The sequence below is a fragment of the Apis laboriosa genome, unplaced genomic scaffold, assembly GCF_014066325.1.
Source record: "Apis laboriosa isolate Shangri-la unplaced genomic scaffold, ASM1406632v1 scaffold71_cov137, whole genome shotgun sequence".
In the NCBI taxonomy this organism is placed as follows: Eukaryota; Metazoa; Arthropoda; class Insecta; order Hymenoptera; family Apidae; genus Apis; species Apis laboriosa.
This window is the reverse complement of record NW_025224229.1, coordinates 1-27702: the sequence shown is the minus strand read 5'-3', so window position 1 is coordinate 27702 and position 27702 is coordinate 1. Positions and strand designations below refer to the sequence as shown.

The following is a 27702-nucleotide window of genomic DNA, read 5'->3' as shown; positions in this document are numbered from 1 at the left end:
AAAATAAAATTTTAAATTTTATTTTTTTTTAAAGTAAAATTAAAAAATTATATCCACAAATAAATTAACAATTATTATAAACAAAAAAAATTGCATTAAAAAAAATATATATATAAATAGCAACATTATTAATATTAAATTAAGAAATGATTTTGTTAGAAGATATGAACATAGTAACATATTAAATTAAAAAAGAAAATCACTATTTAAGATAAATTTCATTCTTTTTTTAATCAAATAAAATTTAAAATTCCTTCTTCGATTCTTTCATATATCACTGTCTCTGAATCAATTGAATTTTTTGTTATCAAAATCTATAAATACTATGATTATATATAGTATAAGTTTTACGATATATTGATAATTTGACTATATAGTATAATGATTCAAAAAAGACATTGATCGTATTTTAATTTATTTAACTTGATAATTTTAATTTTAAGAAAAGTTTGTATACATATATATGAGCATAAAAAATGTTTTTTATCTATAAAAAATATCTTTGAGGGAATGAATACCTAAAATTTTAGCATTTTTTAAAATTTTGTAATGCAATTTTATATGGGAATATAATTAACATAAAATGATACATCATTAAAAATTAAGTATTTATTACATGAAAAGTTTTATTCTATTTTGTATTATACAAAGTTATATTTAAAAAATTAAAGAAATAAAAAAAATTGTTTTTTTTTTATGAAACTTTGTATTTGGAATAATTTTGTTTGAATATTTTAATCATTTTAAGAAAGATAAAATCAATGCTTAAACTTTCAGTATTTTTTTTTAAATATAATAGTAAGTAAAAATAGAGCAAAAAATTTTTCATATTTAATTTTTAATATTGTATAACTTTGTTGTAAGGAAATTCATAAATAGAATTGTATTTAAAACATTGAAAAAAATAATGAAACTTCGAAGATTGATTTCATTCTCTCAAAAATATTGATAAAAATAAATATATTGATAAAAATAAATCTTATTGATAAGAATAAATATATTTTTTTATAATTTATTATGCTTTATATGCACACAGATTTTTATTAGAATCAAAATTATTATTATATTAAATGAATTTCTTTATAATATAATAAATCATTAATTTTTTGACGAATTGTCTATGAAACAAATCTATTTTTGAGTTTTATATTGCTATAAAACACATTTTATCAATTTTCTGAAGTTAACAAATTTGAAAACATCAATTTATAATTTCATGTGACATTTATTTATGTTATTTTTCATTTATTCTATATTTATAATATTTATAATATGAAATAAAATTAGAATGAATTAAACAAATATATGAAAAATAAAGAATAACATTAATAATAATAAAAAAATATGTAAATTATAGCTATAAAATACATATATATATATATATATAAATGCAGGATTTTAATACTATTTGTTTCTAGTATTTTTTTCATAATTGATAAAGTTGATGAAAAATGGAAGAAAATAAAGTTTTACTATTTTGTATAAAACAATAACCTGAATAAATTTCTTATTATTTATATAATGGCAAAACTGTTATCTTAAATTGATATTTATAATTTATATATTATAATATAATAATATAAATATCATATAGCATGTAGCATACATATTATTATATATAAATATACTACATCGATTGTAATACACTTGATATCATTTAATTATGGTTCAAAAGATTTTTTTATTATATGGTCGTAAATGATAAAAAAATAATGAATTGGCCAACGTTGTAAATATTTCTAAAATATTTACTTAATTTTTATATTTTAAATAATCTTAAATTCTATCATGATTGATTATTGAATTCGTCATTTATTTTAATATAATTAAAATATTACAATTACTAATTTGAAAATATTCATCAATTCATATTTCATATCATTCATATTTATCATTACATTCAAATCATTAAAAGAAATCTATTCAGTTTATCATCTATGTATAAAAAGTAGTATGCATTGAAATATTTTTTATGCGTTTTGCTGTTGGTAAATTAAATAAAAAGTTGTTTTCTTTTTAATTTTGTTTCAATGTGATACTTTACTTTACATGCAATTAATTTTATAAAGAAACACTAGAATAATAAATCACATGCGTTATCAATTTTTATTTACTTAATTTGTAAAAATGATAAAAAAGCTCATTAAACATATTGAAAAACTCGCATCTTAACCAAATAATTTAATATTATTGATTTGTAATTTTTTTTCATGCAATTGCACTTTTTATTAAAATTTGCTATTTTTATTTTCTGCAATTAGAAACAATTATACTTTCACAAATATTTATTTATACAAATATAAAAATTGTTTAAAATTATCAATATTTTTTCTGTTTGTATGCAATAATAAAATTATTGAACTATTTAAAAAATTATTAATTTTATTTTTTTGTTCTTTTTTTTTTTTAATAAAATCAAAAGGAAAAAAGAAATAATTATTTAACATATTCTATATAGATAGAACACATGCTAACTTTCCATTCAAGTTATTAAAGACGTGCTTTACATGCATTTTGAATGAAAAGTTTCAATACATACATAATAAATACATATGACACAAAATATATGTGAAAAAAGTTATTTGAAAAAAAAATTGGCCTATTACAATTTAATCATTTTTTAACAACATTATAATATTTATATCATATAATTTTAAACATAATAGAAAAATAATGATTCTGATCTATATGTTAACAGCACCTATAAGTTAACAGTCTCGTTCTTTATGAAATTTTAGTACGCAATCGTGCAATGTTTCGAAATTATTAATATAATCGAGATGTTGTTTTAAAACGCCGTTCTTCCAAGTGTGAGGATTTTTCTTACGGCGAGTTTTTCTGCAAACGACGAAAACTCTAAGCAACCTGCTCGTACTTGACTTTATTGATGTTGCTGGCTAAGCAACATGCTAGGAAGACGCCTATAAGTGGGAAGAACGCTACACCAACTGCTATTCCAGCAACCAGACCGATATTACCATTTATGAAATGCAATACACGAGTGTAGCAGCCCTGAAAATTAAAATGTAAACCTTACTAGTTTATTGCGTTAGATAAATTTTAAAATGATGATAAATATTGTGCAAGATAATAAGTTTTGTAATAAAATATTTTTATATATTCAATATAAAAAGGGAAATCTAATGTATCTTTTTGTGTAAAAACTTCGACTTCAGATTAGGTTAAGATAAATAGGAAGAGATTCGAAAATTAAAAACATTACATAGAACTTAGTTCTTTTAACTATTAAAAATACAAATATTTATAAAAATAAGTTTTCTTAATGATTGAAAAAAATATCAATAAATAAATTGCAATGAACAGAGAAAATTTAAAAACAATTATTATAGATTATCAAAAAACAATATATCTTCTATAAACTTAAATAAATAATTTATAACTAAAAAAAAAACATTTGTTTTTTAATTTTCTGTAGTTTTTACTGTTTTCACATAAAATCACTAACATATTTCTATTGATATTCTATCGAATAATATTTTATTTATAGAAATTGCACAATTTGTATATAATGAAATATAATGCAAATATGTTAAAAAAAATGTATATTATGTAATATTGTTAAAAAAGTTTTTAGCATTTCTGATAATTGATTAATTTTTTTATTACGATGAAATTACGATTGCAGTATGTTACAACTATATATATATAGTTAGTATTTAAATTAGGTGAACAAAATATAACAGCATTAGATAAAACGATTGTAAAAAAAAAATTAATTAGATAAGCCAATAATATTACTCTGCACAATTAGAATTGTTTAATTAAAGTCTAATGATAATTTGGATTATTTTTGGATAATTTAATACTTTGGCATAAATATACAACCAATAATACACATACATATACAGTCAATTACATAAGTATTTTAACAAATTTTTATTTTTAATGAAATTTTGTGAATACATAGAGCATAATGAATTACTTCATATTTTAGTACTTTTTTCGTTTTTTTAAATATAATTTTGTAGTGATACGAAATAAAACAAAATTTTAATAAATTATAAAATATTTAATTTTTAATGCTCTATCAATCTATTATGAAAAATGAAATTGAAAAATATTAAAATTTTTAAGGATTGATATCATTTCCTTAAAGAAATTAAAAAATGTCGATAAAAAATTGCTCCATATAATTTATTATATTTTACATACACACGAACTTTCAATAATCAGATTTTTTGGGAGGATGAATTTATTCGTAATATATGATTTAAAAATTTACGAATTACGATATTAGGAATATACGAATATTTCTATGATATTATAATTATCTAAATTCTTTACTTTAGATTTTTTATATATTTTTTTTTATATCTTACCTGTGTATAAATATTGTTTATGTCATTAGTGTCACATATATTCGTTGGTACTTTACAACATGATAGCGAAATTTCTTTTGGCGGAGACATATTTAACCAATCGGTGTAACCTCTATTACCACAGCAATGTAGCTAAAAATAAAAAATGAATATTATACAATGAAAATCTAATTATAGTTTAATATTATATAATAATTTAATTTGTTATGTTTTTGTATTATAATTACTATTAATATTAATTTTATTTATCTAATGAAACTTTATGTGCATACGTATTGTATAATATAATATATAGAATCTGTCATTTAAACTTCGATTATAGTAATCGATTTAATAGTAAAAAAATATTAAGTTAATTTAAGATATATATGAATTTTTTATGTTAATATTATGTTAATATTTACATATTTCAAAATACATATATATATATATATATATATATGTATGTATATAGAATGTCTTAAAAATATTGGAACATCAAATTACAAATGTTCCAATATTTTTTGAAATATCTCTATAAATATAAAAATTTTTAACAATTAATTAATAATTGATTTTTTTCACTAATTTCTTACAGTGGATTGCATAGTGTCGATATTAGCGCTTTTTCTCTCATCTAATCCATAAACAGACATGGTTTCATTGAGATCTTGATCAAATTTTTCATTTAAATTGGTACGATAAGCATAAATCGATGCACCAGCTGCAAGTTCCAATAATGCAACAACAGCTAAAAATGCACCGTACTGTAAACAGATATTTTTAACAAATACTTCAAACATAGAATTGATAATAAATTGATAATTAATAAATAATTAACTATTAAAATTCATTAAATTCTTATCTAATTAATAATATCTAATTAATATAATAATTCTAATAATTAATAAAATGTGCAGATTTTGTTATATCAAATTAATATCAATGTCAACAAATAATATACAATTTGACTCACCAAGTATAAGAGAGCTGGATGGCCACGAGTTGTACAGCAACAGGCAAAAGTTGCTATCAAAGTTAAGATAGCGCCCAAACTAGCTAATGCCAATAGAGCTGTTCTACTGCTTTCTGCACTTACATCTATATAATCACGAAGTTGAATTCTCACCCAAATACCAATGACCATCATCAATATGCCAAATACCTATAATATGAATATTTATGTAAATTTTTTTATAGTGAAATATCATTACAATATTATAATTTAATGTAAATTATAAACAAAGATTATTATTATATTAAATAATTTTTATTCAAAGATATATTCAAAAATAATTCTGATAAACTATAAAAATTAAATAATTTTCCAATATAATAAATTGAGTTATAAGTTATTAATTAGATATAAATTGTTTTTTTATAATTTTATATCAATAACATAATATTGAGAATTTTTTTAATTTATTTCTAAAATTTTATTTATTTTATTATCAATATTTTTATAAATTCAGAAGAAAATTTATTAATACATATTGGCAATTTTTAATATATGATTTATAAAATTTTACTAATATTAATTAGTTCAATTGTAAATTAGAAATAAAACTTTATAGATTATATGTTCGTAAATTCTCATAAAATTAATCAAATATGAATTTAAATTTTGTGCATTTATTTTATTTATAATGTATATATTATTGTTGATAAACAAATTCATAATTAACAAACATTTATATAATTTCTAAATTGTATAATTGTATATATATTTTTTATGCATATGTGGAATTAATATCGATTTTTAATTTTATATCATATATTGATAATAAATATTATTTATTTTATAATTCAATTTATTATATTTCTTTTGTATGTAATAAGTAGTCTTTTTACTTGATTAAATTAAAAGATTAAGTTTAACATGAACAGATATTGTACTTTTAATGATTTCAGAGGAAAAGAGGTTACAACGATAACATTCATATAGGTATATATTTAGAGGAAGTTGATAGCAAGAATACTGATAACAAAGTAATTAATAACTTACCAATGTAAGGTGAAAACTTTCAATTTAAATTTTCAATTTAAACAAATAGAAATATAAAAAAAATATAACTTTAAAAATATTTTTTTTAAAACGTTATTCTTATTTTTAATAAAATAATATTGGATTATATTTCAATATCAAATAAAAAAATATCTGTTTGTAATAATACGTTCTTGTTTTATAATTTAATTTAACAACAATTTAATAAAATCTAAAATTTAAATTGTTGAATGAATCAATGAAAACTTATTTCATTTTCATGAAATTATTATTATTAAATTATTAAAATTTTTTTGATATCAACTAATAATTATAAGTTCTTTCAAATCTGATATGTGAATTTTTTTATGTTATATGTAAATAAGTTATATGTAAGTAAGTTATATGTAAAATAATTGTGAATTTTATTAAAAATTATTTTTTTTACTTTTGTTCTAAATATATCTTTTTTAAAATTATTTTTCTCTAAAGCATAAGTGAAAATTAATTTTAAAAAATTCAGCAAATTCAAATTTTATAATATTTTTTCATTTATTATATTTTTCTTTATTATTCTTTTTTCGTATACAGTAATATTTTTAAAAATGGCCTACAAACTGAATAAAGTAGATTCATATAATTATATAATAGAATCAATCAATATATAATAATATATATTTTTTTAAATCCAATTTTAGAATAGATTTTAAAAATTAATGAAGATTTTCAAATTGATTTAATCATAATATAATAGAGTGATAGAATATATATATATATATATATATATATATATATATATATATATATCTCGAAAAGAAAATAGTTTTGCTTTATATAAAAAACACAGAATAAACTTAAAAAAAAATAAATATTTCAAATTTATTTATTTACATTCAGATCAATGATACAATGTTATAAAAACAACCATATTCCGATTACGTGTCACCTTCAAGAGCAGAAATATGATTTAGTGACATTGAAAAAAATTGATCTTACCATGAAATATGATCTTATTACAATCTCTTGATATTTCATCTATAGGTGGTTCTCGATAATATTATATGTCTCGTTAGATTTTTTGTAAATAAATTACTAAAGGTAGATATGAATTTATATTAATATTAATATTTTTTTTATTTTCCCACGTTGATGTTTTTAATATTTGTAAAAAAAGCAATATTTTAATATTTATTTTATTTGTATTATAATATATGTAATTATAATACTATATTATAATAAATATTAAAAATTAATAAACGAAAATTAGAAAAAAATAGAGAAAATAATATAAATAACAAAATGAAATTAATAATATAAAGTTGATATTTAAAAATTTAAGGCACTTAAGATATCTAAAATAGAAATATAATATTATATTGCATAATATAATATTAATATAAATATTTATATTTGATTTTTAAAAACTATTTTAATAAAAAATAAATTTTATAATATTTTTATTTATTAATTTTTTACATAATAAAAAGAAAAATATTTCGAAAATATTTTTGTTTTTTTATGCGAAAAAAAAAATTTATAAAGAAATAAGAACATATCTATAATTATAAAATTGTGATAAAATTTTTATTTATTGAACTTAAGAATTATCGAAATATATATATATATATAATATTATATTACATAATAAATATATAATCAAAAAAAAAATAAATATACTTAAATTTTTTAATGAATTATTAGTTAACCAATTAACACATGTATACAGTTAACACATGTATAAATAAATTTAATTTAATTAATATATAATAAATTTAATTTAATACAATTATGCATGACATGCAATTATTTCAATACGTAAATTTTGATTTTTCATATGAATAATTTCATATAAATAAAGTATTTATTCATTCATTGACAACAAGAAAAATCAATTAATTTATATCAAGCAAAATAATGAATGGTTTTTAATATTAAAGTGTTAAAAAAAAATTTATTTTATATATTATGTCTTAAATTATTTGTATAATTGAAATATAAAATAAAGATTTCGATTCTTATAATGTCGTGTTATTATAAATATTTGAATCAATTAAAAATTAATAAAATATAAATTAAATTTTTTTAAATATTAAAGTTGTAAAAAATTATGAAGGAATATTTTCGAAAAAAATTTTTGAAGAAGAAATAAAACTTTAAAAAATAAACACAAATAAATTAAGATAGAAGTTATTTTTTAAATTTTATTATTTTCAATTGTTAAGATTTTTAAAATTTATTTATGTAGAATAGCAAGGTTTTACTTAATCGTTAATATTTAAAAATATTAAATTTCATATCATTCTTTTATATATGATATTACATCCAATTATCAACAAATTTACAGTCTCTAAATTGAAAATACATATTCATTTTGAATATTTATTTAAAATTTCAATTTTTTGCAGAATTTCTTAAAAAAAAATATCTATAAATAATTTTTGTCAGTAAGCTTGAAAAAAAGATCACAATATATTTTAATGATCTCAAAAACTTGAAAAAATATAATATAAATATATTATAAAAATATTGCGTCATCTCGTCAAAACGATTTATACGTAAACATTTATAAATATAAATAAATATAAATATAATATAAATATAATAAGTACAAAAAAGAATTTGAATAAAAAAAAAAACGGATAATTCGGATAATAGCACGTCAACACGTCAGCGAGATGATAACGTATTGTGCAACAGTTGGGTGCAAGGTATTCCAAGATAACAGGCTTTCTCGAATCTACGTGTCAAAGGTGGATTACATCAAATGAAACGTCCTTCTCTTACCCAGAAAACGCAGTTGAAGAGCATCAGTAGAGTCTTCATGCAAGCCATAGTGGCCACGGTTTCCAAACGTTTCGTCATTTTGCTCGTACACTTCTTGCTTACTCTTGTGGTATTGAATGTAGTGTCACGGTTCAATTTTCGGCTAATACTACGCACTACACCCTTGGACGAGTAAGAGAAGTCGATCGATTTGCTGCGGAATTGCATGAACTTATGTGTTTGCGTGCGTGGCTTTCCCCACCAGTCAGTGCATGCGCGTTGTAGGATCTGTTCGTCCTGTCAATGACTTTTGTATCAACTATATGACTTCCAGATTAATTGTAGAAATATTTCAATTGATATAAAAAATGACACAATAAAAAATTGGTACAATAAAATTGAAGAAAATAAATGGAGGATTTCTGAAATAGAAATAAATATTTTTATTTAAAGAATTTGATAAATAATTTTAAATAGTAGTTTATTGTTATTATATTTTTGCAAAATTGTTTATTGAAAATATGAATGAGCAATCGTTTAAAGTAGATAAAACTCATTCATTACTATCTTTTATTCTATTGATTCATATTATTATGATTCATTACTATCATTCATGTTTATTGATTTCTATATGAAAATATCATATGATATATGAAATAATAATATTTTAAACGAATATAAACTAATTTTTAATAATAATTTGATATGTACTATTTCATATAAAATATATATAAATTAATCAAATAATATTCAATAGCTATATTATATTCAAATATATATTATATTCATATATATTATATTCAAAATTGTTTTTCTTAAAAATTATGCAATATTATATTATTTTTTTTAAAGAAATATCTCGTTATATAATTTACTAAACCTTTTATGTATCTATTGTATACATATAGGATATTAATATGATGTATACGATATGATATATATAGTTCGAAATGTTAATTATAGATATCAAAATAAATACAAATGCTGGTCTACAAAAATATCAGTTAAGCAAGCTTATTTATAAGCAATTGAATATTAGATGAAGCAAAATGGAAAACAGAATGTAACGAAAATAGATCGATTTCAATACAAGTATGGAGAAATCTATTATGAATATACAAATAGAGAATTAATACAATTACTATGAATTTTCTGCAATTGGAATTAATTTCTGAAAACTGGCTATAGTATTTATATATAGTATTATATATAGTATTTATATAGTATTATTATAGTATTTATATATAGTATTTATATATAGTACTAATTAAATGTAATACAGTCGATATTTGAATCTATATATTTCTTGAATATGAACGTTAGAAATAAAAGAATTAAAACAAAAATTAAATATACTTTTCTGAAATTAATAAATTGTAATTCCTATTTTAATTTTTTTAATACTTAATTCAATACTTTCAAGACAAAATATTAATTCCATTCTCAAACAAAACTTTTTTCTTTTTTTCTTTAATTTTGAAATAGTCATAAATTCAATATTTTATACTTAAAAAATTGAGAAAACAATGAATGACCACTCGATACATATCGATTTTGTCATTCAATCACCTATCATATACGTATCGATTTCGCATTGAACATGTTAAATATCTTTTTTTGTTTTCAAGATATACGTGTAATGCATATTATTTTAACTGTATTGTACGATTAATATTATCTATATGATTTTACTACTTTTATTAAATTGTACTATGCATTCAATCCTATATATAAGTAACAATTAATTAATAAATAATATAGAAAGTTAATTATTTGAAGATAAGATAAAATATTGTGGTTTTTAAAATGTATTTAAATGTTATGTTATAACTTCGAATTAATTCTCTTCGAAAAAATTCTATATTTCGTAAAATCATTTAAATATATTATAAACAAGAAGACAATAAAATATTATGATTTATAAGGAAAAGATAACGATATAATAAAAATAAATCTTTAATAATTCTACAATTTATTAAACATAAGCATTAATATAATTATAAGTCATATTATTTTTTTATTTTTTCTTTCATAAATATTATACATATCTATACAATTGTATTTAAATAGATACAATTTTATATTATTATTTTTTTAATTAATTTTATTATTTTAAATTTATCGAAACTGTTAGTTTTAAAATTTAAAAATTTTTTGAACATTTTTTGTTTATATGATTTTTTTATTTCGTAAAAATCTTTTCCTTATAAATTTATTAAATATATATAAAGAAGATAATAATAAGAATATAATTTTTGAAATTCATGATCTTCCTAGTTATATTGCATTATCATGTAATAGGATCGTATAACAATCTCTATTATCTTTCATAACTGATATCTTTTTCGATAAAACGATGGTTTTAATACAATTTTGTTTCACATACTTATCCTTGAAAACGCAAACATTTTTAATTAACAGTAAGAACCATTTTTCATTAGAAGTGACAATATGTTAATTTTAAAGATCTTGTTTATTTGTTCGCTTTTTAACTTAAATTCCAAAATTTAACAAAATTTTCATGTATTTAAACTTTTGGTGTCATTCAGAAACATTATGTATAATAGGATATATTAGACTAGTGTTTTTTTCAAAAACATTTTTAAAAAAAGTGACAAAGAGAAAAGTTTTACTACTGTTATCAGTCTTATCAATATATAATACAACATATTATATTATAAATATAACATTTATTTATTCCTGACCTTGTTTGATCTTGAAAGTCATAATAAATATATATAATCTAATTAAAACTTATATTTGATTAATTTAAAATTATAATCCAATTATTTAATTATTCGTACAAATACAATCGTTCAATTATATGTTAACTAAATTTTTAATTTTGTATAATGAAGAATATTTTAATATTTTAATATTTTAATATTTAAAAAATTACGATTTCAAAATGTTTGAATATTTTGATTTGATATATAAAAAAATTTGAAAATTATTTACAAAATCATATCAGAGAAAAATATAAACAACAACAATTTTTTTGTATCAATAATTAAAAAATTGTAAATTTTTCATAAATCATTTGTGTTGTTTTATATTATGTTATTATTGTATTAATATTCTATTAATATTCTACAAGATATTAAAAAGATTTATTAGGTATAATATGCTTACTTTTTTAAAGAAAAAAAAATAATTCATTTTTAAATAAAAATGTTATATGTCTATTTAAATTTGTCATAACAAAGAAAAGATTATCGAATTGCGCAACATTACGTGACGCAAATAATTTTGTCAAAGAAACAGAGAAACAGAGGTTAATTATGTAAGAAATAGAGATTAAGGTTAATTGAATTTTTTCTCGATTATATATAATTATATGAATAATAAATAAGATCTAATGTAAACTTTTTAACAAATTATAATGAATTTCATATATTTTTATTTTATTTTATTTTTTCACAATTCATATAAAACAATTCAACAAATACGATTTAAGAAATTTTTAGAATTTTATCATATTAATATTAAAATATAAATGGCATTCTGTTCTATCAATGGCATACAATATGACAAATAATACATTAGAATCTTATCTTTTGTATGTTTACATTATGCAAAAAATTCTGAAAAAATTTCTGATATATTTTAAATATCTACTTTTAAGCTATATAATTCAAAAGAAGTTGTACAAATTTTATATTTGCAGTATAATTTTGCAATATAATAAAGACGAAAATGAGAATCCAACTAGATAACAAAGAATCTCATATCATTGCAGAAATAAAATATACGTACATATATTATTTGTATTATTTGTATTATTTATATATTATTATGTATACATCATGCATCGAAAGAAATATTATTTATTTTTCTTGTAAAATATTTATATAAATTAATAAAATAATATATAATTAATAAAATATTATATAAATATTTATATTAATATTTATATATTTTTCTTTTATGTTTATTTTTACAAAAAGTTGTTTGGCAATTCTTAAAATAATTGCAAAATATTTTTTTATTGCTATTGTATTTCATCTATTCTAGCATTTACATATTCTTTTGTTTCTTCCAATTTTTAGAATTTTCCAATATATGAACAAAAAAATAATAAAATAAATCTATCTAAATATTTCACTTCGGAGAAATGATTTATCTATTAAAAGTTACAATTAATTTTATCATCTAATACAACGTATTTATAATTTAATACAATTAATTAACCAAAAATTTCATATTATTAATTGATTAAATATTATAACAGTAAATTATATTTTGAAAAATCTATTTTTATAAATCTATTTCATTATTATCTATTATATTAAAAATAATTATTCTATTAAAAATTTACATTTGAACATCAATTATTCAAATTATTCAATTATCAAGTATGCGAACTCAAAATAAGAATGGTTTAAATTTACATATTTTAAAATGTTTACATGAAAAATGTATTTTGTTATAAAATAAAGTTTGGATAATATAATTGTAATTTCTTTTATACGAATATAAAAGTTTGCACATCATTTATTTGTTATATTATAAAAGAAGAAAAAAATTTAGAAGTATTGGATTAATTCATTTAAAATCGATAAAATGATACTTGATGATACTTAAAAGAAAATATTTAATAAAAAAAAAATGCATATATAATAAATACTAATGCATACATTGATAATTTCAAACAAATATGACAATATAAATTATGTATAAATTTAATCTATTTTCCATAATGTATTTTTTGTAGGAATTATGGTTAACAAAAAAACATGTTGTGTATTCAATACAAAAGAAATACATACATTCGCTGAAACGATATTAAATATAACATAATTTTATATGAATCTATTATTGAAACATTTATATAATTGTAAAATTAATATAATGCATCAAGTAATGATAATATTGTTAAAATTTGTATTTATTTCTGTGATTTCTTGTAATGATGCGGCGAATTGGAAGAGTCGATGTTTTTAGTATAATTCAATAAAACACTCGGCCAAATCACATTGTTGTCACCTACAACCGGAACTTGCTTAACTGTCCTTAACAATCTTTTAGTTCTTCGAATCTCGTGGAATCTCTTCATTCCTTCCTCGTTTTTTTCCTTCCTTTCTTCCCCGTTATACGTAATTTTATCTTCGTTCAGACAGTTTAATTTATTTTTATTCCTCGCATTCGTATTCATCAGAGATTTTTCACTCTGTATATAATTATTATTCGATTCTTCCTCAATCTCGGTAATGGTCAAATTATTCTCGTTATCTTGTCCATTGTCAATGCTAACATCGTCTTCATTTAGATCGAGTTTAGATAAATCCACGTTAAACCAAACAGAGGCAAATCTATTCTCGTTTTGATCAGAATTAGCCATCGGGTTGAAGACATTTTCATTATCATCATCATCATCGATCCTGCTTTCCAGTAATTGATTGGCGATAAAATCCGATACTGTGCTAACGTCCCATTCAACCAACTCCTCACTGCTAATAGAAATCCTATCTTCATCCTCGTTCTTCGTATCATCGTTCATCTCCTTCTTTCCATTTTTTATGTCGCCAATAGTCTTGAAGTAAATACTATGATCATACCTATACGTTTCCAAGCAGGAACTGTCGAGATTACTGTTTGATTGGTAATTGAAGGTTCCGCAACAATTGATCTTGGTCTCCTCGGGTCGTGACTTTCGTCGAGATTTTTTCAAGGTATGGAAACGAGGATTCCACGTGGATTCATCGATGACTAGCTTATTCGACGAAATGCTCCATCGCGGCTCCTGTCCTCCTTGCATCGTCATGCGACCTCTCGACAGTCTCTGAGACCTCAAACGGTTGTAACCTCTCGCGTATGCGGCCCATCGTTCGATTCGTTGGAAGATATATTCGGTTTCCTCACTCCACCACTCGGATAGGCCTTTCTGGATCATTACAGTTACATCCTCGGTCATAATTACGGGTCGAATAATAGGAAGATTGGTGAAACGCTTTTTGTTCTTCATACGAATGATTAAAACTATAGGTTCATGTACACACCGTGTATACTACGATGATAATATAAATGATGAATTTAGGTCGGATGATAGAGAACAATTGAATTTTCAGAGAGACCATCGGTGATTTATATAGGATAACTTGGAAGCACCGCAAATACCGAAGCCATTTGAGAACTGTCGTAATCCTTGACCATGAAATTTACATGAAGTTACGTTGAATTTGATTTATCGGTTCGATGATTGCGTGGTGTGTTGTTAGATCATGGTATCTCTGTCGTAAGCGAAAAAATATAAACTGTAACTAAAATATATAACTTATCGCGTAAACCGACTTACGTTAGATAATAAGTGTTGGTGGATTAACAAGTACTTGAGAAGCAAATCCAGTTTTTTTTTAATCACATTTGTTTATATTTTAAGCAAGAGAAATGGACGATGTAAAAATATTTTTTTATATATATATTTTTTATAATAATTTTAACAACAATAAAAATTTTCAATTCGCAATTTCAATTGTTGCATATTTTTAATAAGACTTTTAATTGTGATTTTGACCTTGAATTTTTCAGTCAAGGTTAATTTTTTAACAGCTTTTGTTTACTAATTTTCATTAATCCGAAGGCGTAGAATTACTTGAAGAATTATGATGCAACATTTTATTATATTCTGTATTTATTTAATATTGAAATAAAAACAAGATATTTTTACAAAATACATATAAATAATAGAATTAAAGTTAATAAAATTTAAACGAAATTTTAAATTAAATTAAATTTTTTTTATATTGTTTGCTTATTGTTAGTATTATTTTTATTTTGAAATAGGAAAAAAAAAGATGAAATAAAAAATATTATTTTATAGATTACAATAAATAATTTTATATAATTTTATCTAAAACATTTTCATCGTTAATTATATTCCTTTGCAATTTTCTCTAAAAAATTTTTTTAAAAAATTTAAAAATATAATTTAATTAATAAAATAATAATGAAATAAAAAACAATATTTTTAATATTTTTAATTCAAATTTAATTTATATAATTATAATAAATAAAATTTTCTATTGATACTAATGGAAAATCGATTAGTAATCTTTTAGTAATTACATTTGCGTTTGACAGTATTGCCTTGACATATTTGATTTTAATTATAAGTTATCAAATTTTTATCTACATCATCATATTTAACTTTAACTTTACTTTGGCGTAGAAGAAATTTTAATAAGGAAACTATTTAAGTAATTTTAACAAAAGTAAAATGAAATAATTTAAAAACATTTAACAAAAAAAGACATGACAATGATTCACATAAATTTTAATATATTGCAAAATATATTGCATATATTTTGTAGATAATGAAGTTGTTTTAAGACTGATTATGATATATATGTAAATAAAATTATATTTAATATTTTTCTTTTGTAGTTTTATTACTATAATATAATAAAAGTTACATAATAAATTAATAAATTTAATTTTAAAAAAAGAATATAATAATTTATAATTAATATAAATTATGTTATTAACTATACAATTATGAACTATAATTGTAATTTGTTTAATCTCGTTTATTTTTGACTTATTATTATGAATTAATTTATCAAGCATATTCAAATATTTTAGAAATAGTCATTGTTTCAATATCATAGAAATAAGTCATTAATACAATTTTATATTATTCTATTATTAAACAAATGAATAGTTTGAAAACTTAAGAAAAAAATATTTTTTTAAAAAAAAATTCTATTTAAGAAATAAAAGCAATAAAACATTTATATAACATTTATGGCATTTTCTAGCCATTGAAAATTTATATTTCAATATTTTTAAATAAATGATCAAAAATTGCATTCAAGTATTTGGAGCTTATGTTTTATCAAAGAATAAAACCTCATAGTTATGAATTTAACATATTTTTATTTTATCAAAATATTATTTACATTTTTAATTTTATTTTATCAAAAATTATTACCAATTGTTTAGATAACTTAAGTAACTATATTTATGTTGAGATAAATTAAGAATTATGAGATGATATGGAAGCTGCAGGAGAGTGAGTATAAGTAGATGGATAACTTGGATTGACAGTAACTGTCTCTTCTAGTATATGATTAGGTGAAAAGTTAAGATTATTATAATAGCCTTTGTTGGCTTTGAGAAATATATTCAAAATATCATTTTGAATGAAACAACGTACATGATTATTGTAAATACGCAATTTCGAAGCCACCAAATTTCCAAAATGGAAACATTCATCATCAACCACGTTCTTTGTGGTTGTTGATAATTCACAATCTCTGACGCAACATTGTTGCTGAACGCATGATTGTAACTTTCTTCTTTTTATTGCGATTTGTTGAGAGCAATGGTTGGAATTGGTATCCTTGTTCTGTAATTTTGAAGATGAGAATTCTTCACGTTTCAGTGTTCCTGACTTATTAAATTCTTGATCACCTTGGGCCTACTTCAAAAAGAATATTATTGTTATTATGTAATAATCTTATTATAACTTATAAAATTAAGATAAAAAAAAATTTGAAATTTATTTTTAATTCAGATAAAATATAAATTAATAAATATTTTTTTATATAAAAAAATACATATGTTTTATATAAAAATATAAAAAAAATATTATTAGTTAAAGATTTTGAAACTATATAGAATTTTTTAAATATTTACTTTGCAATGTCATAAAAGATAATAAAAAATATAATAAATTATAAACGTTTTTTTCAGTATTACAAAAATTTCTTCTGTAAATACAATATTTATAATTATGGATGAAAATTATTTATATCTTTCTATTTATTTAAATGAAAGAAAAAAAAAATTATAATTTTTTTTTTAAATTTCTAATCTAAACCACTCAAAATTAAATCATTTTTATAATTCTTTGAACAAAAAATAAGAATGACAATTAAATGAAGTTTTTATTGTGTTATTTGTTGTTTTTCATGTTAATATGAAAAAATTATTTATTTCATTTTTTACAACAAAATGGCGTTAGTCATGTTTTTAAGAATAAAAAATCGAATCTCACGAACGATGATTAATTTTCGATGTTAAATTTAAAATATTAATTTAATTTTTTTTTCAAATTTAATTAAAATTATTATAATATAGCTAAAAAATTTATTAATTATGTTATATTGTAAGTTTATTTAAAATAAATTTTATTCAAAATAAAATATATAAATTAAACAAATTATTATTATTTATTTAAATTATAAAATTTAATTTTTACTTACCAAATTAGATGGTTGAATATATTTACTTTTTTCCAATATAAATTTCATACTATCAAAAGCAAACCAAGAACTTTGATATCCAATAGATTTATTTATTTTCATTTTCTCCCTTCTAAGAGCTGCCAAAAGATATTCTATCTTTTTCTTGCATTCATCTACAGATTTTTTACTTTCTTTTGAAATTTCTTTCCATGCATTTTCTTTTTCTTTCTTGTTATAATGATTTGGATGTTTTGGATCCCAAAGAATATTCTTTTTACGATATAATTTTATGAACACAAGGGTTTCTTCTTTATTCATTCTTATTATTATTTAAAATTTTTATTATAAATTAAAAAAAATATTCGATAGAAATAATTTCTTTATCACAAAGATATTAACAATCTAAACACTTCAATGCGGTATTTACAACAGAAATAAATGAGCAACGGAACAATGAAATGGCCGATTCGTCTCGTTACGTATCTTCGTATCAAATTCTGATATGTATGTTTATCCTCATTGATATGTAAAATTGATATGATACATAGATACATAACAAATTAATATCTACTTTTATAATGATGCATATAATTATATTAAATCATATTGGAAGACACATAATAGTGATTTGATGATACATGGATATGCAACGAATATATTAATGTTATACATTACAGACAACTTTAGATACAAATTATGGCATATTAAACTTGGTAACATTGATAGTCCATATATATGTATAGCGAATCTTATTTTAACATTATAATAAATATTAAGAATTGTATTTATTTCGATATATCGATTCTAAAAAAATCTAAATATATATAATTTTTAATAGCTATATATACATATGTTTAGCAAAATATCATAATTGTAATAAATAAAATTGATATATAAATAATATTTAGAATAATAAAAATATAAATTTTGAGATTATAATATTTACATTTAATTATCTATATTGATTTAAATAAATTTTAACATGAAATATGTTATTTCTTAAACAATCTTTTTTAATAAAACTACATATATATTATTAACATTTTCTAAAAGTTTTCTAAAAAAATGATGTAAATATATAAATTATTTTTGATAGTTTATAGATAATAAATATTTTAGTTAGTTAGATAGTTTTATAGATAATAAATATTATGCATTGTTGTAAATATAAATAATATATATATATATATATAAATAATATATTCAAAAACTATAAAAATATTGCATAAAGTAATAACAAAATTTTGAATAGGTTTAAGGTTATATGTATATAATATTTATATTTAAAGTATTTACGTTGATTTAAAAAATATCAGTAAACTTAACATTATTTTAAATTTTATTTTCTAAATAAAATTATATTATTTAAAAGTGAATAACAAAACATACAATAATAAAAATGAATGAAAAATAAGATTTTTAATGACATAAATATTGAGTAAAGAAAATTGAATTAAAATTAATTAATTATATGTATTGTATGTAATTATATGTATATATATATAATACAATAAATATAAAAGATAGAGAATAAGAATATAAAAATTTTGATTTTAATTTTCATTCTTCTTCAATTATATTATATATGAAATGAAAAATCAAATAGTAATTAATATATAACATATATAAATATAAGAATAACTTTATATTGCTCATTATTGTAATGAATATTTCATCCATATATTTCAACCAATCATTTTATTATGTAATTTTTCTTATTAAGTAATTTATTATGCTAACATATATTGCTAAAGCAAATATGTAAAATAAAATATGAAAAACCACAGAAGTCCTAAATTAATAATTTTTAATAATATTATCTGGAGATCAAAATCTTACAACATTATTATTGTATTTATTTTTATCATTTTTATCATTTTTATCATTATATAAAATGAGCTATAAATATGTTTGTATACATATGTATGATGTATCTATATTATCTGTATCTATATTTTCGTCCAAAAATTTTAATTGCATATTTTTATTTTTAAAAAGAATGAAAATGTTTTGATTTTTAAAAATAAATCATTTAAAAAAATAAGATATGCATTTGCATCTTGTACATTGAAAAATGTACAAGATATTAATATATAAGTAAAACAGTTTGAGATAATCGATTCTCGAAATGTAAAAATTGATATATAAAAATATTAGTTGAAATTTATTTATTTAATTATTATTTAAGTTAATAATTTTAATTTGTATTGAATGGAATAAGACAAAGATGGAGTTATCTTATTCTATTTCCATTTTACTTCATTTAATTCAAACTTTAATCGACATTAAAAGTTGTGTTTATTTTAATCTATTGAATCAACTTTTTTTTAAATAAAAACGTGTCCCATAAATATATCAATATTACATGAATTATGATAATATATTGAATTAATATATTAATATACCAAATATTAAATTATAATAATTTATAATTGATGAAACTTTCTTTATTGTAACTAATTTATGGCTTATGATAATTATTAATCTATAATTTTTTTTTTAAATAAATAGATGATTATTATTCGATTATTATTAAGAATTTTAATCTGAAATTTATTTATATTCGTACATAATTTTAAAATAATTTATTAAATATTAAATGTATAAAAGAATTGTTTATACTTAATTGAACATAAAATTATTAAGATCAATATAAACACTTATTCATTTTGTGAACATCGATAAGTAGGAACAAAAAAATATATTTTATATTTAATAAACTGATATTATCTCTTAATCGATATTTCTTTATTCTCCCTATACTTGCAATATATTTATAATATTATTAAATATAGTATATTATGTGATTATTTAAAAAATAATCAACAAAATAAAAATAAGAATATGAATACATACATTAATTGTGCAAATGAAATTGAACTTTCTCTGAATTCTTCTGAACTTTTTCTGAATTCAAAATATTATATAATATAATATAATATCTAATAATATATAATAATAATAAAAGATTTTAAAATTTTCTTTTCTTTATTTATTATTTTATTCTATTAAATATTATATAATATAATATAATATTTAATAATATATAATTATAACAAAAGATCTTAAAATTTCTTTTTTCTTATTTATTATTTATTCTATTTATTATTTCTATTTATTATTTCTATTTATTTATTCTATTCTATTTATTATTTCTATTTATTATTTATTCTATTTATTCTATTAATCAAAAAATTTTATAAAAATAACAAGAAATTTTCTAATTTTTTTCGTTTTGAATATTCCAATTATATACTTCATTGAAAATCTGTAAATTTAAATAATTCAACTTGTCACAAAATATATTTTCTTTTTCATTCGAAATTAATTATGATAAATTTCTTTTTAACCAGGCCCTTATTGGATAAATGGATAAAAAATGCCGATTAATTCAATAATATCATATTTATATAAAATATAATAAATATAATAAATAAAATAAAAATATATATATATTTTATTTATATATAAAATCTAGATATAACATAACATTATCAATATCATATATTGATTGCTATAGAAAAATTGCAATTTATTTCTTCAATTTCAATTTAATTAAATAATGTATACATCACATATAAAATATTAATTATCTTTTAAATGAAAATTATCTGAATAAACGAAATTAAATGGATTTTCTTTATAATAAAATTCTTTAAAGTAAAATTAAAACATAAATTAAAACATAAAAATTAATATACAATAATATATAGTATATATAATATAGTATTCATTTATATATATATATATATATATATATATTACATATACATATATAAACTTGATATTAATTATATTATATTATATTTTAGATTATATTTTCATATCAATCATTTTATATTTCAATTTCATACTATAGATTAATCGAACGATGATAAAATTCAATAGAAAACTGTTTATAAGAAAACTCATTCAAGTTGGCAAGAGGAACTTACAACGTTATTCAGAATTTGTTGAATTAAGACGGTTCGTACGTAGACAAAGTGGCTTCCATTATCTTACAGTGAGAGAAGCCAAGATGGTAAAATGGTAATTCGGTTATTCGAGATGCCAATCATCAGATACCATCTTTGAATATTGAATGTTCGACAGAGAAGGTGTCTACGCAGTTAAGAAAATTGTTTATCAGACCTTAGCTACGTGAATTAAAATTCAAAGAGCTCAACGTTTCCCCTGGGATACCCGGGGATGATGGAGTTGCTGTATAAAAAGCCACGTGGAGACGGTGGACCGTGCATTCTTCCGCCGATTTCCAATCCTTCATCATACAGGTGAATAAGCTTCTTCCACATATTTTTTTTTATGATAACATGAAACGTTACTTCCGCGTCTTTTGTATTTCATATTGTTTCTTAAAATTATTCGTAAGCTTTCTTTTCTGAAAAATTTAATCATTCAAATAATTAATTATGGACAACTACTTAATGATAATTTTCATCGAATATTTTAATCAATTAATAGAAAGATATTTGTCTATTTTATAGATATGAATTTAACTTTTGCCCTAACTTGCGTAATGGCAGTCATTTGGTTATTTTTTGCAAAATGTGAAACAGAAATCGTTACCAATTTACGTCGAAGATTCCGTAACCGCCCTTTATTAAGAGAGTAAGTATAATGCATGATCGATTCATTGTATCGAAATATTAAAATTATATTTAGAAATATTAAAATGTCTTGAATAGTTAAATAGTTTTAAGTTAAACTTTCATTTTATATATTTATAAATATTTCTTTATTTTTTTTGATAATGATAAATATTATATATATAATTTATAATATAATTTATAATTTATAATATAATTTTTAAGTTAAAAATTATTAGATATTTAGCAAGTATAATTAATACTATGCTGTTTTTATGTGTTATAATTTAATTTAATAATTTTTATTCAAATTATACATGTTATTCATAATATTGTAAATATTATCATTTGTTTTACTTGAAAACAGTAGTTTGAATTGAAATTTCAACATGTAATAAAAATGATCACATCCATTATTTTTAAAATTATATTTTTTTCAATAATATTCTTTTTTCTTTTTTTCTTTATTTTAAGGCTATATGATTAATTATTATTATTTTTCTGTTCAGATATAACGTGGAAAATCTCCTTCTCGAAGAAGATGATTTTACAGATTTAAATAAACGACAGCAGTTTGACGATTATGGTCATCTGAGATTTGGGAAACGAGAACAATTTGAAGATTATGGTCATATGAGATTTGGCAGGAGTCACGAGTGATGACACTAATAATTGATCATAGATGCAATTGTATAGTGTCAATTCACTGTCATTGCGGCAAGAGTCACATTTTGTTTAGACTCTAGATAAAATATATTTTACATTGCAAATATCCATTTTGCAGTTTTCCTTTTTTTTCTCCTTTTGTCTTTCTTCCCCTTGAGTTAATAAGAAAAGTTAATTATATTAAATTTAATTAGAAACTAAAAATTGAATATGATTTTCGTTTGATTTCATTTCTTTTAAATACTAATCATGAAGTGTTAATCATGAAATTATAATGATTTATAATTATGAAATAAAAAAGTATTATGTTTTTTATATAAATTTTATATAATCAATATTTATGATCATTAAAAAAGGAGTTTATATTATATTATTTCTTTTTAAATGTTAGATTGTTTCTATACGATTAATCTTTTCTAAAGTTTATGCAAAACGATTTTCAAAATTATTTAAAAAAAATTGAAAGATTTAATCACTATCTTTTAATCACTATCTTTTGAAATTATAAAATTATTTACTTATTCCGTTTCCATTTCCTATTATCGAACTATTTCAAAAATTCTTTTTTTTTTATTTTTATTTTTATATCACTTAATATATATTTAAAGTATTTACATTTAAATTGTCAACAAATCATCAGAATCACCATTATCGGATCCAAAAGGTAATCTATTAATAATAATCAGATTAGATAAATTATTATATTTCATTAGTTATTTTTATTAAAATTATAAAATAATTATATATGAAAATTAAAAATACTTAAAGAAATATTTTTTTTAATTTATTTTAAATCTGATCTGAATTTTTTTTCTTTTTCTTCTCTTAAAATTAGTTTTATCTAATAAGAAATATTATTTGTTATAATACAAAAATTAAGTTAGATTAAATTAAATAAATTATTAATAGAAAGTTATTATATCATAATGAAAATAATTATTTTTAAATCGTTTGCGATACATTAGATACATACAATTTCTACAAGTTAAATATTATTATTATATTACATTATTATATTACATATATTACATTAGAAGCAACTTCTTTTTTTTATTAGAAAACACGAATGGTAAGAAAGAATTTTATTCCTGTGCTTTGTTTGCTCTACTATATATGTATATAGTAGATATATTTTATAACATTGTATTTTATAACATAGATATATATTTTAAATACAAATTTCTGGTTAAAATCAATTTGGTATCATAAATATTACATAAATAATTATTTATTCGTAATTTCAATCAAAATCAATTTCAAAAATCTTTTATTGATCACATCAAATAATGAAATATGATAATTTTTGATAAAATATTTTGTATGTTATAATTTTATAATTATTCTTTTTTATTGCACATTTTTTATATTACAGATGTGAACACTCATGGTGATATTTTATAATATCATGTAATATCATATAATATCATATATTATTATAATATCACTTTATAATATATTTATGATATATATTATATATATTTTATATATATTTTTAAAAAAAATTTTCTCCATATCAATATCTTATATACTTCACCTTATAAATATCATGGAAGTTCTTCTAATGACTAAATATGTAGGTATCTAACTAGAGAACGTTTTACAAGATTATATATTTGTGAATATATACTCTTGTTGCTTAATAGCTACCTTATTCATTCTTCTAACACTGCAACCTATCAATATATATATATATATATATAATGCAACTAATAATTACATATTATACTTAGTTATCTAGTAACAAGAAAACTATTTTTTAGGAAAACTACTAGGAAATCACTAACCGATACATTGTTGTTAATGCTATATATAATTCCTCTCATTTAAAAGGCAATTTTATACGGATAACGTTTGAAAATATTCAGTTGAATCAATGCAACAATCCAAGTGATCGAAAGCTTTCACATATCATTCTAGTATATTCTATATTATCAAATATTATTCGATTCAAAAAATTAAAAAGTTTTTTGATACATTACCATAATATATTATGTTAAAACAAGTGACATTTGAGAAAGTTATAAACATTATTTGGTTCAGTGTACTACTTTAACTTTTTGTTGGTCACTTTCTGCCAATAGTACCAAAATTTAAGTATTTGTTTTCAGAATTTTACAAATAATTAGTATTATTAATGCTTTTATGCTGATTCTGCCGTTGTCATATTCTATCTATTTGCATTATGATGATATTGCCATTGTCTTTCAATCTCTTGCTATATTAGTAGGTTTGTCTCAAATGATTATTCAAATTGTTACATTATGCTTTGTTAAATACAACTCTCTGCAAGTAAGTTTGTATTTATTTTTCCGCATTTCACATAAAAAAATAAATATTTTTACATAGATTACTTTATAATTATTTTTACTTTTTTTTCTTCGTTATTTTAATATTATCAATCTTATAAAACAAAATTTAATATTTAATATTTAATATTTAATATTTAATCTAAAATATTGATATTAATAAGTTTTTTATATTTTGAATTATTATTATAATAATTTATTATATAATTATATAATTATTATTATTATATTATTTAATATATTATAATATTTATTAATAATTATATAATTATTATTATAATAATAATTAATTTCTTAATTGTATCTATTCATTATAAATTCTATACATATAAGAAGAATACATAAAATACATAAAAAAAATTTCATTTATATATTTGATATTTAAGATAAATTATTTTCATGATTAATAATAATTTTTTTTTTCTAATCTAATATTCTATTCATTGAATATTTTATAAAATTTGTGAAATTTTAGTTTCAAAAAATCATTTATAGAATAGCGGAGAAATTAACTGATATTTAATATTTAAGCATTTATCAAAGAAATCGATAATATATAATTATAAAGTTAATAAATTTCAATTATATTTATTAGTTTAAAAAAAAAATTGAAAAAAATATTAAATATTTAATTTTTATATAATTTTTATATAATAGTTTTTATATAATACAAATTAATTATTATTATATTTAAAACATTAAAATAAAATTCTTAAAATCAATTTTATAACGACATTCAAAATTATATGAAATTATTTGAAATCGTGAAATTATATGAATTTTGAAATCATTTAGACCCTTCTTTTATGAGTAGCTGAATTAATAATCTATTTATAATTTAAGATAGAGTTTTTTTTTTCTTTCATACATTATCTTACAAAGAAATTTTCTTAATCTTAATTTTATTAAAAATTATAATTTTAGTAAAAGATTTTGTGTATGTACAGTGTATAATTTACATATAATAGACTTCGTTTCGGCGACAAATTTTTTTTTAATTTATAATCTTTTCATTATTAATTTTGACTATCTTCTTATGATTCAAATATAATACAATTTCTAATAGAAATATATTTTAATATATAAATTCGATAAAGTAAAAACATGTTGATAATATAAAATTAATCGAGCTCCTGTAATTTATAACTTTTGTATAGTAATTTTAATTTTAATATCTCTTGAAATGAATATAAAACTAACAACTAGTAGAATTCAATATAACATAGAATTTTTGAAATTTTAAATTTAATTTTGATTATAGCGTATAATCGAGGAAATGATAACCTGTATCAAAGAAGCACAGCAATATGAAAATTCTGCAAATATATCGAGAATTGCAACATATTTTACGGAAGTTAACAATCACATATGTGTTGTAATTATTTACATAATGGGATCTATAGTCCTGCCAGCACCTTTTCCAGTAGATACTGAATATCCGTTTCATATTAATTCCATGATAAGAAAGATTATCATATATTTGCAACAATCTTTACTTATTTTTCAATGCGCTGGACATTTATGCATAAGCATATTTTGTGCGCTTTTGCTTTGGTTCACGACCGCGAGATTCGAATGTTTGATCGTGGAATTGCAAAAAATCATAAATATTAGTATGTTGATTATTTGCATAAAAAAACAATTGCGTTTAAGGAGGTAAAAATGACACGTGTTCTAGATTTAATTTATGCATCAGATGAAATAGGAATAGAAATAGAAAATCTTCTTCCATCTTCGTCCGAATACACTCTATTTCCTTTGCAATTAATTCTCTCTTTTTCTTCTAACAATTTGTAATGAAATGACAACACTCGTTTCGTTAGAATCCTGCATCGTGTGTTTTCTTGTGGTGAAGTGACGAAGGAAGTTTTGAGTTCCTCCAGTGTTCTT

At 19.5% G+C, this 27702-nt stretch overlaps 4 protein-coding genes and 1 pseudogene across 4 annotated transcripts; 2 read left to right on the top strand and 3 right to left on the bottom strand.

Moving 5' to 3' along the window:
• Positions 1–2390: 2390 nt before the first annotated feature.
• LOC122719296 (tetraspanin-7-like) lies at positions 2391–9334 on the bottom strand. Its single transcript, XM_043944996.1, has 5 exons — positions 9088–9334; positions 5296–5484; positions 4916–5086; positions 4341–4472; positions 2391–3012 (listed from the first exon to the last, which is right to left on the bottom strand). The coding sequence occupies exons 1-5, from the start codon at positions 9292–9294 to the stop codon at positions 2857–2859; spliced, it is 855 nt and encodes a 284-aa protein (XP_043800931.1). The 5' UTR covers positions 9295–9334; the 3' UTR covers positions 2391–2856.
• Positions 9335–13801: 4467 nt separating this feature from the next.
• LOC122719294 (nuclease SbcCD subunit C-like) lies at positions 13802–15079 on the bottom strand. The gene has a single exon (XM_043944994.1). The coding sequence runs from the start codon at positions 15029–15031 to the stop codon at positions 13955–13957; it is 1077 nt and encodes a 358-aa protein (XP_043800929.1). The 5' UTR covers positions 15032–15079; the 3' UTR covers positions 13802–13954.
• A 1962-nt stretch (positions 15080–17041) lies between these two features.
• LOC122719298 lies at positions 17042–18572 on the bottom strand. Its single transcript, XM_043944998.1, has 2 exons — positions 18273–18572; positions 17042–17485 (listed from the first exon to the last, which is right to left on the bottom strand). The coding sequence occupies exons 1-2, from the start codon at positions 18570–18572 to the stop codon at positions 17042–17044; spliced, it is 744 nt and encodes a 247-aa protein (XP_043800933.1).
• Positions 18573–22125: 3553 nt separating this feature from the next.
• On the top strand, positions 22126–23500 carry LOC122719285. Its single transcript, XM_043944962.1, has 4 exons — positions 22126–22283; positions 22467–22525; positions 22739–22862; positions 23350–23500. The coding sequence occupies exons 1-4, from the start codon at positions 22126–22128 to the stop codon at positions 23498–23500; spliced, it is 492 nt and encodes a 163-aa protein (XP_043800897.1).
• Positions 23501–25496: 1996 nt separating this feature from the next.
• On the top strand, positions 25497–27684 carry LOC122719271 (annotated as a pseudogene).
• Positions 27685–27702: the final 18 nt, after the last annotated feature.